The sequence below is a fragment of the Ornithorhynchus anatinus genome, chromosome 14 (genome assembly GCF_004115215.2).
Source record: "Ornithorhynchus anatinus isolate Pmale09 chromosome 14, mOrnAna1.pri.v4, whole genome shotgun sequence".
In the NCBI taxonomy this organism is placed as follows: Eukaryota; Metazoa; Chordata; class Mammalia; order Monotremata; family Ornithorhynchidae; genus Ornithorhynchus; species Ornithorhynchus anatinus.
Genome location: NC_041741.1, coordinates 1,074,159 through 1,087,155, shown reverse-complemented (window position 1 = coordinate 1,087,155; position 12,997 = coordinate 1,074,159). Strand labels below are relative to the sequence as shown.

The 12,997-nt window shown below is 56.4% G+C and overlaps 1 protein-coding gene across 1 annotated transcript; it reads left to right on the top strand.

Annotated features, from left to right (window-relative positions):
• Positions 1 to 2,231: 2,231 nt before the first annotated feature.
• SIX6 (SIX homeobox 6) lies at positions 2,232 to 3,664 on the top strand. Its single transcript, XM_029079388.1, has 2 exons — positions 2,232 to 2,803; positions 3,472 to 3,664. Exons 1-2 carry the CDS (start codon positions 2,232 to 2,234, stop codon positions 3,662 to 3,664), a joined length of 765 nt encoding a protein of 254 aa, XP_028935221.1.
• Positions 3,665 to 12,997: the final 9,333 nt, after the last annotated feature.

Here is a 12,997-nt window from a genome sequence, read left to right as displayed (position 1 = left end):
GAAAATAATATCAGGGTTTTCCGTCAGAATGAGTTTAGCCCTGTACTGAGGCATAGCATAATGTGACCCGACACCTCCAACCATCTGCGCTATCTATCTGCCTTCTGATTTACCAAATCTGCACAAGGAAAAGATGAATTGTGCTTGATCCTAAAGAAAAGATGGCCAGGACCCAGTCCGGTTCTTTCGACCGGGAAGAGCGGAAGGAGCCTCACAACTAGGCTCATTTTAGGAAAGGAGCAGTGGATTTTTCCTGGCCTCCTCGTGGTTCCAACTGAATAAATAAGCCAAAATGCCCATTAAAAGGGTTTTCCCGGGCACGAATTCCAGAAAACGGCGGCCACGGGGGTCAGGAGAGGATCGTTGAAGATCAATATTTCTGCTTCCACCCAACAGGCTGCGAGCCCCTCTCCCATCAGGCGGCCTTGGTCTATCAGAGGCTCACCCCCCCGCCCCAAATCCTCAATCCAGCCCTCCGGGCTGTGTTCCCCCCCCCAACTCTGCGGTGTAGACACTGATTCCGCTTTCTCTGTCGCATGGGCGTGTGGAGACCCTTTTTCTGTTTTCGGTGTCGCGGGAGCCCTCGGGGAGGCGGGGCGCGGGGAGAGGGAGGAGAAAAGGGACACGGCTCAGAAATGACTCCCCATGAGGCGGCAAGGTCGGGCGGCTTTATTCTTACTGAGATCTCTGAAATCGGCCGTTGTGCTGACCTGCAAATGACTTCTCACTCTAGGTGTGGTTCTTCTCGGCGTTTGTCCAAATCCATTCGACCGCAAAAAGAAACTGAGGGCGGAGGGGTGGAGGCGGGGGGTATGGGGAGGAAAGAGCTAAAACCCTAACCATAGGCAATTTCCATAGTATCCCCGCTTTGGGGAAATAGGGGGCCAGGGGTCACCATTACCCCCTGCTGATGGGCTGTCTGAGAGACTGACACCTGGGGCCGTTGGCGTCCTTGCACGGGCCTTAACAACGTCCACCTTGGCCGGGTAGAGGAGTCAGGTCGGTTAGCGGAAGAGGAAAGGAAACTGACCCCTTGTCCGGCTGACTTGGATCCACCCCGTTTATACCGTTCCCGTCTCGGGTTCGAGTGGGGGCTTTGGCAGCGAGTGGAGGCAAAGATAGGCACAGGACGGCACCTAACGGTCCATTCTCCTCTCCCCACCTGGTCCAGCTAGGTGGGTTCACTGACTTGATGTAGGGACTGGAGTCAGGGCCGCCCTGGGTCTTCGTGGGCCGCTCTGGGCCTCCGAGGGCCTCTCTGGGTCTCTCTGGGCCTGCTTGGGTCTCTCTGGACCTCCCTGGGTCTCTGTGGCCTCCCTGGGTCCTTCTGGGCCCCTCTGAGCCTGCCTGGGTCTCTCTGGGCCTCCCTGGGTCTCCCTGAGCCGCCTCGTGTCCCTCTGGGCCTCCCTGGGTCTCCCTGAGCCACCTTGGGCCTCCCTGGGCGTCCCGTGGCGATATCTGCCCCTCGTTTGCTACGGATCTCGAGGGTTTATTCGGCCTCCTTTGTCCTCCCGGGGTCCGGGCTTCGCCCGACCCGAGGGTGCTGCGGGCAGGGGGTCCCGAGGGTCCGGTTCGGGGTCTCTCCGGGGGCGGGGGGGGGAGGGGGTGGGTTCGGGCTGGGCGAGCAGCTGGCAGCCGAGGCCCGGTCCCGGTCCGGGCCCCGCCCCCGGCCCCCGGCCCCCGGCCCCCGGCCCCCGGCCCCCGGCCCCCGGCCCCCGCCCCGCACGGGGCCCCGGTCGAATGAATGGAAGGGCGGGGAGGCGGGCGAAGCGGGGAGCGGGGCGCGCCGGGCGCTGTCGAGCTCGGGGAGGTGCTGAAATCTGCGGACCGGCTCTTCGCCACCGGGATTGGCAGAGGCTGACAGTGATGGACAGGGGGGTCTCCATGGCAGCCGGGCGGCCGGGTTGCCAAGTCCAATCGCAAGCCGGGCGCCGCCGCGGCCGCTGATCCCGGTGCCTGGGCCAAACCCTCTCCCCTCTCGGCCCGGCCCGGCCCGGCCCGCCTCCCTCTCCGCGGCTCCGCGAAAGCCTCCGAGAGGCCCGGGGTGACCGGACCGTCCCGCGCCCGGGGGCCCCGCTCGGCCTCCGCGCCCTCGTCCCCTCGGTCCTCCCCCTGGGCCTCCCGCCGGTCCTCCGCCCACCACCCCCGGGATTCCCTCCGGGATCCGGACCTCGCCTGCCTCGCTTCTCTCGGCTCCGGCGGCGGGGCCGAAGAGGAGGCCCGGCGCCCCGATGTTCCAGCTGCCCATCCTGAACTTCAGCCCCCAGCAGGTGGCCGGGGTCTGCGAGACCCTGGAGGAGAGCGGCGACGTGGAGCGGCTCGGCCGCTTCCTCTGGTCGCTGCCCGTGGCGCCCGCGGCCTGCGAGGCCCTCGACAAGAACGAGTCGGTGCTGCGCTCCCGGGCCATCGTGGCCTTCCACGGCGGCAACTACCGGGAGCTCTACCACATCCTGGAGAGCCACAAGTTCACCAAGGAGTCGCACGCCAAGCTGCAGGCGCTGTGGCTGGAGGCCCACTACCAGGAGGCCGAGAAGCTGCGGGGCCGGCCGCTGGGGCCCGTGGACAAGTACCGCGTGCGGAAGAAGTTCCCGCTGCCCCGCACCATCTGGGACGGCGAGCAGAAGACGCACTGCTTCAAGGAGCGCACGCGGCACTTGCTGCGGGAGTGGTACCTGCAGGACCCCTACCCCAACCCCAGCAAAAAGAGAGAACTGGCGCAGGCCACGGGACTGACCCCCACGCAAGTGGGCAACTGGTTCAAAAACCGCAGGCAGAGAGACAGGGCCGCGGCCGCCAAAAACAGGTGGGTGGGACATGGGGAGGGGGCCGGAGACGGGGAGGGGGACGGAATGCGGTGGGGTGCGGGGGCGGGGGCCGGGGGAGGAAGGGGCCCTCTCACCCTCCGAGCGCCGCCGGGGAAAGTCCAAAGTCCGCGCCCCGGAGAGAGCGGATCTTCAATCGGGGCGGGGGGCGGGGAGACGGTGGGATGGAGGGGTCCTGGGACGGAGGGGTCCCGGGTCCCTGCGGGGGCAAAGCCCCAGAGCCACTTTTTCCTCCGGACCTCCAGGTCTCCCTCCCCGGCCGCGACCGTGGGAACGGGCCCGCCGCCCCGGGCCCGAAGGCTCGGGGAAGGGGTCATTTGGCGGGGGGGGGGGGGGGAGGTTACCGCTGGTGCGGGGGGTTGTCCCGCAGGCAGAGAACGGCCCGGGTGGGGAGGTGCGGCGGGGGGCCACGTCCTCCCTCCGGTCCCGCAGAGGGGAAAGGGGAGTGGGGATTTTTTTCTCCGCACCCGCGCTGCCCTAAGGGCTCGCCCCGGCTTTCTCTGGGCGTGCGGGACTCCGGGACCGGACGGTGCCCGGGGCGAGCCGGCGCTGACCTCCGCGCGTGGTTGGACGAGGCCAAGGGCCGCGGGGCCCCATCCCCCCTGACCCCCGCGACCTCTTGGGGGCGGGAATCGGGCCTTTCCCGCAGGCTCCAGCAGCAGGTCCTGTCTCAGGGCTCGGCGCGTTCGCTGCCGGCCGAGGAGGAGATCGCCGGGGAGCCGCTGGGCCCCGCAGCCAGCCCCGCGACCAGCCCCGCGGCCAGCCCCGCGGCCAGCCTCGCCAGCAAAGCCGCCACCTCGGCCATTTCCATCACATCCAGCGACAGCGAGTGTGACATCTGAGCCGGCCCCCGTCACCCTCCCGTGTCCCCCGTCCCCACCCCCCACCCCCCACACACAATGGCGAGCGCAGAGATCGAGTCACCTTTGAAGAAAAGAGCAAATCACAAGAGGGGAAAAGGGAAGGAGATTCCAAGAAAACCCAGTGCCTGCCGTCCGCCTGCGTCGAAACGAGGCCTCGGTTGCTTTATACCCCCGCCCGGTGCCAGTCCCGGCTGCCACTTGCAACAGCCCGGGTGGGAGATCCCGTTCCACCGAAGCCCGGCGGTCGCTCCGTTCCAGAACCGGGAGAACCAGGTCCCGCGCCTTGGTCACATCCCCTAAAAAAAAAAAAGAAAAGGATTTTGCCTCCAGATCGCCAATGCCAACTTGCAAACACGTCTGAGCGCCTGCCCTGTATCTCTCGTGGGTATTTCATGTGGAAAAGACGCTGTTCGATTTTTTTGCTTTTGTTTTTTTTAACATATATATGATGTTTATTTACTTATTTAAGGGATGACCACGGTAGAGTTTTCTACTTTCCTTTTTTTTTTTTTGGCTTGTTGTTTCTATGTGCACAGGTGACTTATCTGTAAAGCATTTGCGCTGATTAGTGCAGGACCAGTTCTGTATGGAGAAGCGAAAACAATAAAATAACCTGGTGAGCAACCTTTCTTAGCTAGGGGATCTGTTTGCAAATTCTTCAAGTGGGAGGCGCAGCTCAGTCGCTCGAAGCGGAGGGTCGGGGTTTGCCGCTCTAACTGCCAGGAAGAGGCTTCTGTGCTACCTCTGCGACTCGCTCGGGGTAGGAGATCCATTCCGGATCCACGGAAACAAAGGGTTTCCTCCTAGGGGAGGGGAAGATGTGTGTTTCCTTAAGGGGGAAAAACAGAAACAAACAAACAAAAAAAAACTCTCTCCTTCCTCTCCTCCCTTCACTGCCTGGGAGTGAGTTTTAGGACCCTGGTTAATTTCGCGAAATACAGAAAAACTCCCCAGCGCATCCCGCCCACGCGGGCGCGGCTTACCAACCTAGTGTGAGGGAATAAACAAGGCGGGGAGGGAGAAAGGACTCTGTTTTCGTTTTCCTTAGTTCAAGTCGGTACCTCTTCCCGGCTCGGCCTCCATCCTCCATCCGGACACGCTGGGCCCGGGAGGGAAAAGGTAAAGTGACGCGGGAATGGGGAGGTAAAATAGACGAAGCTTTGAAGGAAGGGTTTTGAGAGGCTCCGGGAAGGACAAACGCCCGGGGGTTCGCCTTCGTGGGCTCGGTCGACGGGGAGAAATAGGAGTAGGAGACCTTGGAATTTATCGAGCGCTTACTGTGGGCAGAGCACTGCGCTAAGCGCTTAGGAGAGTACCCTGTAACCGAGTTGGTAGGCACGTCTCCTGCCCACCGGGAGCTAACAGTCCGGAGACAAATTCGACCGATCGAATTCCTTGTTGGGCCCCGGGGGTGCGAGGGTCACCCTCGAATTTCAAGGCAATGCAAACACAGGAGGGAGGATCTTGAGAGCCTCATCACGTTGGGTAGCTGGCTGTCAGCACCCTCAGCCGAAAATCCTTATCTCTGCCTTTCTCAGCACACCCAAACGAAAACCAGCCCCAGCTCGCTGCTCTAAAGAGACCGAGCGCAGACCCAAGAGCAGCTAAGCTTTTCCCAGCCAAAAGGATTGCATATTATACCATTTGACATTGATCTTTAAATCACTTGAGCTGTGCTTTTTTTGTCTGCGGACCTCATTTCATTTGCTCCTCTGTCCTCAGAAGATGCCTTCTACCTAAGCAGATTGCCGGCTTGCTTCGGGAGAAGTGTTATGAAACAAGCAAGCGGGAATTTTCTCAGTGCACGGGCGGAGGACAGAAAGGAAATGGCAGAATGCTGCGATGGAGTTTTCTGTCCTTTCCGCTTCGGACGCGACTGAAAACCGTGGATGGAAAGGAGGTGGGATCCGAAGCCACACATCTCCTCCTGAATCCACTGAATCCATATGTGCGTGGGGAGAAAGGGAGCTGGGAATAAGAGGGGAGGGCGAGGAGGACGAAAGGGTGGTTTTGGTGGGTAAATTCCCTAAGCAAACGATGTTGTGTTGTCTTCGTTTTAGATGGCCGTTATTTCCTTTCTCTAAACAATTGCGCCGGAACCTTCCCCTCGGATTTCGGGGATTTCTCGAAATGCTGCTCGTGTCGCACTTGAACGAGGTATCCTAGGGATTTCCAGGGTCTCTAAGACCCCCGGATCCACACCCGGAGGACTCCGCGGGGACCTCTCGTCTCTGAGCCCAGGCCCCTGGCTTCCCGGGGCTTCCCCGCCCGGCTGCGGGGCAAGGCACCCAACGGATCCCGGAGGAATCCCGGAGCCCTTTAAAGACACCCAGAAGCGCAATAATAATGATGGCATTTGTTAAGCGCTTACTATGCGCAAAGCACTGTTTTTGCCAGAAGAAGCAGAAAGGTTCCGGTAGGCGATGAGAGAAAGGTTGCGAGGCGTTGGAAGCATTTTCAATGCCCTGAAAAATAAAGCGGAAGGGGGGAAAGCGGGGGGAAATCCGTGCCGGGAGGGAAGTCTTTCTTTCCTGTAAAGTGGCGTAAACATTCGCTCCGTAAAGTGCCCCCGACTCTGGGTCTCCCGATGGAGCTCTTTCGAAGCGATCATTCCCGATCAATCCCATTTCCTAGCGTCACCTCTCTCGCAACAAATCGGCCGTTTTTAAAGGAAAAGAGGCAGCCCGGAGTCTACGTGAAGCGGAGAGCCAGAGAGCTGTCTCCACTCCCTCAGAACCCATTAAGGCGCTACTTGTTAATCCCAACCCCGCGATTAGGCCGCATCTCCCCGGGAGAAGGGGGGCCCACCCCCGATCCTGGCCGAGGGCTAGGCTAAACCCTCCGTTAGCTGTCGGGGCTACTAGCTGGACCTCCTCCCTCCTCCCTCCTCCCTCCTTCCCGGGGAGCGGCTTCTTTTCCGCCTTTTCGGGAGCCTCGAACACGGGACCCTGGGAAGCGGGGATTCCCGGAGGCGGCGGCTCTCCATCCCGCTCCCCGCTGCCGCGGGGTCCGGCTTCCCCCGCCGGGCCCATTCCCTCTTCCTTCACACCCCAAGGGCTTCCCCTCCCCCGATTAGCAAAATCCGGGCCGGCAGCGGGGAGCCCCCCCCCCCCACGCCCCCCTCCCTTTATTTACATTAAACAAATGACAGGGGAAGAGCCCGGTCAAAGTCTGCCTTGACCTCCCCGCTCTCTCTCCACTTTCAACAAAGGGGAAAGAAGATTGTATCCAAAGAGGACGTGAATGGGGAGGGCGGAGGAGAGAAACAGTCTCTGCCCCATTCAGGGCTGGTTGGGGAGGGGGTCTGGGGGAGGAGGCTGGAGGGTCCGGGGGTGGGGGGGAGGCTGGGGAGGGGGAACATTTCCGCTTCTTTGTGCGGCGGGGCAGGCCCGGGCGGCGGTGAATGGGAAGCCTGGGAAGCGGGCTGGGAGGCTGTCAGGCTGCTCAGGGTAATCAGGGCTAATGATGGGGTCTCGAGCCCTCTCCGGGACAAAAGGGGGCGCCGAGGGGTTTTGTGAGGCTGAATGGCTGAGGGTCCGCGGAGGGGGGGGGGGGAGGGGGCCGGAGGAGGGAGGGCAGGGAGGAGAGGAGGGGGAGGGGAAAGGGCGGGGGCAGGGCAGGGGCACAGATACACTCAGGCCCAGCCGTTTGGCTTAGTGGCAAGAGCACGGGCTTGGGAGTCGGAGGACGTGGGTTCCAATCCAGGCTCCGCCACTCGTCCGCTGGGTGCCCTTGGGCGAGCCGCTTAGCCGCTCCGCGCCTCGGTTGCCTCATCTGTAAAGTGGGGGTTAAGACCGTGAGCCCCACGTGGGACAACCTCATCACCTTCTATCTAACCCAGGGCTTAGAACGGGGCTCGGCACGTAGTAGGCGCTCAACAGATACCATAACAGTTCTTACTGTTGTTATTATTATTATGTACAGAGACACGCGCAGGCACCCGCGCAGTCACACCCATGCACACTCACGGACATACACACTCACATCCTGACCAACTCCAAGGCCCCGTGAGGAGCAGAGACCACCCCGTGGGGAGCTCCACGGAGGAGGCAGAAATCTCCTTAGCCCAAGATCGGGAGCGGGAGTACGGTGCCGGGCTCCAGACCTTTCACCCAAGTTTCCGGCTGAAGTCAGCAAACACTCCTCCACGGGTCACTCTCTGCTGGGCCGGGCCCGGCCCAATTCCCCCTAAACCTTGAGCCAGGTGGTCAGCAGCTGGTCGTGATAGGGGTGAGGGGAACGAGGGCTCCCACTTCTTGCCCAGTCTGCCCAGAGGTCTTCCTTGGTGAGAAAGAAGGGGACCCAGCTGGAGCAAGTTTGGGGTAGGCCTGGAGGCTACAGCCCTGACCCCTTTTACTGCTCGTCCCCAGAAGAGGAGGAGGAAGAGGAGGAGGAGTCCTCTGAAGCAAGCAGAAACTCCTGAACATCAGCTTATCGGCAGTTAATATCAGCTCTCTGCCCATTACTTATTCTCTCTCCCTTCCCACTTCACCCAGGTCGCATGCTTCGTTCCTCTCCAGCTGACCTACTCACTGTGCATCACTCTCCTCTCTCTCGCACCACTCTCTCTTCTGTGGGAAGCTCGCCCCACCTTTCACATCAACAGACCCTTCTGAAATCACATCTCCACTAGGTGGTCTTCCCTGATTAATCCCTCATCTCTCCACCTATTTTCCCTCAACTTCCACTTGGGTACTTCCATGGCATCTAAGTACTTGGCTATTTCCTCCCCTCATCATTTCACTTACATATATGATTTCCTCCTTCCTAGAATTTATTCAAATCTCTGTCTCCGTCATTAGATCGCCACCTCCTTGAGGGCAGGAATTGTGTCCTCCCAAGTGCTTAGTACGGTGCTCTGCCCTCAGCCAGCCAGTAAAAACTCTTGATTGATTGATTTACTGAACACAATACACTGTGCTAAGCATTTCTGAAAGCACAAAGAAACAAAACACATTCCCTACCCACAGGACACTCCGATCTAATGGGGAGACAGATATAACAGATGTCAGCATATATTTACAAACTGGAGGAAGGAGAACTGATTGGGAGGAGAACGAATAGAATGATTAAGCCAGGATGCAATATCAAAATAAATCAGAATCAATTATTGAATGAACAATTAAATAAGGGCCAAAGTGCTGAGGGTGTTAAAAATACCTAAGTCCTAAAGGTGGTTTTTGGGTTGATCCGACTTGGGATATTAGGAATTAATCAGGGGAGACTCCCTAGAGGACACAGTCATTCAATCATATTCATATGAGCACTTTCTGTGTTCAGGGCTCTGTATTAAGAGCTTGGAGGTGTACAACACAAGAATATGCAGACACATTTCCTGCCCACAGTGAGCTTGCAGCCTAGATGGGGAGACAAACAATAATATGAATAAATAAATTATGGATGTGTACTTAAGTGCTGTGGGGCTGGGGAGATAAATAAAGGGAGCAAATCAGGGAGACACAGAAGAGAATGGGAAAAAAGGGAATGAAGGTTTAGTCAGGGAAGGCCTCTTGGAGGAAATGTGCCTTCAATAAAGTTTTGAAGGTAGGGAGAGCAATTGTCTTTTGGCTATGAAAAGAGAGGGCGTGCCAGACCAGAGACAGGGGTGACGGCAAGTGGTCAGTGGCGAGATAGATGAGATATAGGTACGATGAGTCAAAGAATTTTAGAGAGTTCTGAGGATGGGGAGGCCTGGAGTCTGACGGATTTAGATAGAAGTTTCAGTCTGGGGGAATGATTTGAGCAAAGTGTTGGAGGTGGAAAATGATGATAATGATGATGATGATGATGGTGGCATTTGTTTATGTGGCAAGCACTGCACTAAGCACTGAGAGGGTTACCCGATAAATCAGGTTGGACACAGTCCCTGTAAGACATGGAGCTCACAGCCACAGTGGGAGGGAGTGGAAAAGTTGATGGTGGGAGAGAGTTATATGATTTTAGGAGTAGTGAAGACTATGAGCTGGGGAAACGTGATCTGGGGGGAGTTGAGGCATCAACTAATGGTGGTATGATATTATCGTACTTATTATGGTATTTATGAATGCTTTCAAAGTACCAAGCTCTGGGCTAAGTGCTGGGGTAAATACAAGATAATCAGATTAGGCAGTCTCTGCCTAATATCAGCTATCCATAACAGATATCCGCTGTGGCCTAGTGGAGAAAACATGAGCCCGGGAGTCAGAAGAGCTGGTTTCTAAACCCAGCTCTGTCACTTGTCTGCTGTGTGACCTTGGGCAACTCGCTTCACTTCTCTGAGTCTCGGTTTCCTCATCTGTAAAAAGGGGATTAAATTTTAATAATAGTAATTTCGGTATTTGTTAAGCACTTACTCTAGTCGAAGCACTGTACTAAGTGCTGGGGGTAAATACAAGATAATCAAGTCTCTCATGGGGAGAACAGTAGGAGGGAGGACAGATATTGAATCCCCGTTTCACAGACGAAAGGAGTGTGGCATCGAAAAGTGAAGTCAGGCAGCAGGTAAATAATAGAGTTGCTACTTCTAATCCCTCTGACTTGGACTGTGAGCCCCATATGGGATAGGGACTCTGTCCAACCTGATCTACCCCAGTGCTTAATTCAGTCCTTGGCACATAGTAAATACTAAACTATTATTATTATTTTATTATTTTTATGTCCCCATTTTTAGATGGTGAAGCCAGGGCCCAGAGAGAACAAATGACTAGCCCAGGGTCCCATAGCAGGCCAGGGTCACCTGACTCCCAGCTCTGAGCCTTTTTCCCAGGGCCTTGCTGGCTCCTAGCACTGACAGCCATGCGTTGAGCTACGAGCTGGGGAAACCATCTCAAGGGAGCACTTCTGCAAGGCTAGGGCAGGGAGGAGTTCATACTGGTTTAAAGGCTCACTCGGTGGGTGCAGGTGCCTGGACCCTGAGGTCGGGGGAGGGAAGAAGGAAGATCCAATTGTTCATACTTCTGCCAGGACCCATTTCCTTGTCCTCTTCCCCCTGCCCCCACCCAACACCAACATTACCCCCCTTTCTCCTCCAGCAGAGACTCCATGGGAAGCAAGGGGCAGCAATATTCCAACACCTCCAGTTTCCAGTCACCTTTGGAGAACTCCCAAAACAATTCTGGATTGTCTCCAGTGTCTTCTTTAAAGTATTCAATCATCTCCTCCCCTCCTACCTCACCTTGCCTCTCTCCTATTACAAATCAGCCTGTACTCTTGGCTCTTCTAATGTCAACCTACTCACAGTACTTTGATCTCATCTATCTCTCCACAGACCTCTTGCCCACATGCTGCCTCTGGCCTCCAACACTCTTCCTCCCCATATCCTCCACATGACTCTCCCCCACTTCAAAGCTTTATTGAAGGCACATCTCCCCCCAAGAGGCCTTCCCCGACCTCGTTTCCTCTTTTCCCACTCCCTTCTGTGTCACCCTCCTTTGCTCCCCTTTATTCAGCCCTCCCTCAGCCCCACAGCTCTTATGTACATATCCATAATTTATTTATATTAATGTCTGTCTCCCCCTCTAAACTGTGGGCTCATGGTTGGCAAGGAATGTATCTGCCAATTCTATTGCAGTGTACTCTCCCAAACACTTAGTTCAGTACCGTGCACACAGTCAGAGCTCAATAATAAGATTGACTCCGTGTGTGTGTGTGTGTGTGTGTGTGTGTGTGTGTGTCCCTGGACTCGAGATCTCTGCTTTCAGGCTTCGAAGATAAGTGGATAGAAATGCTCTGTTTCACATTGGGTTTTCAACGAGTTAGGATCAATTCTCTCAGGTAAACGTTTCTCTTGCCCCAGTGAAGCTTCAGCCAAAGGCCTCAGCTGGAGCGGCCATTAAAAAGGTATGTCACCCTTAATATGTGTTTTCCCAAGCCAAGCGTTGTAACCATTCATATCCTTCAGCATCATTACGGTGCCGCGAGCGGGGCTCTTCCAGGAAAATTCATGCACGGATCTGCCGTGAGTGTTCTCGGAATTTGTTCACGGAGAGGGCAGCCATTGTCGTCTTGCACAAACAGGGCCCAGAAATATTGGCAATCATCCAGGCAAGGAAGGCCTGAGACACGGAGGCCAGAGGAGGAGGAGGAGAAGGAGGAGGAGGAGGAGGAGGAGGAGAAAGGGTTCCTGGGAGCTTCTGAATGATCTTTAAGGACAGGCACTGGTAGGCAGCGACTAGGAACCTGAGTCTGGTGGAAGGAACCGAAGGGAAGGCTGGTTGGGCCGGGGGGTGGGGGCCTCTGGAGCACTGGGGATTGGGAGGGGGCAGCAAGGGGCCAACTGGAAGAGAGAAAAGCGAGTTTAGGCAACCCTAGCAGGCAGAGATCGGTCCCAGGGTGATCCGAGGAAAGTCTGGGGTGTATGGGAAAATGGCACACCATCTTACCACCACAGTTGGGTCCTTGAATCAATGCATAGTTCCGGAGCCTTGTACTCTTGCACCAGCTGTGTCCACTCACTGGCTGGGACGAACTGGCAGCCCGGAGGCACAAGAGAACCCTCCCTGCTCTCAGGAGGGTCTCCCTATCCACGTCCTTGGAGCTGCCTCCTCGGACAGCCCCTCACAGACAGCACAGAGAAGTTAAGCGACTGGCCCAAGGCCATGCAGCAGACCAAGTGGCAGAGTCCGGATTAGAACCCGGGTCCTTCTGACTCTCAGGCCCATGCTCTGTCCACCAGGCAAGGCTACTCTTCTAGGGATAAGAGCTCTGCCCTGGGATGAGTACCAAGAAGCCTCTGTCTGATAGTCAGAATGATAATGATAATTATAATAATAATATTAGTAGTAGAGAAACAGTAGAGAAGAAGCAGTGTGGTTGTAATGGAAAGAGCCTGGGGTTGGGAGTCAGAGGTCGTGGGTTCTAATCCCGACTCTACCACTTATCAGCTGAGTGACTTTGGGCCAGTCGCTTAACTTCTCTGTGCCTCAGTTACTTTATCTGCAAAATGGTGATTAAGACTGTGAGCCCCACGTGGGACAACCTGATTACTATGTAGGACAACCTGATTCCCATGTATCTCCCCCAGGGCTTAGAACAGTGCTTGGCACATAGTAAGGGCTTAACAATATCATTGTTATTATTATCAATCATATTTATTGAGCACTTCTATGTGAAGAGCACTGTACTAAGTGCTGGAGTAAATACAAGATGATCAGGTTTATAGGGCTCACAGTCTAAGTAGGAGGGAGAACAGGTATTGAATACTCATTTTGCAGATGAAGGAAGTGAGGCACAGAGAAGTTAAGTGACTTGCCCAAGGTCACACAGCAGGTATGTGGAGGAGCCAGGATTAGACCTAATCTGACTCACAGACCTGGGTTCTTTCCACTAGGCTGC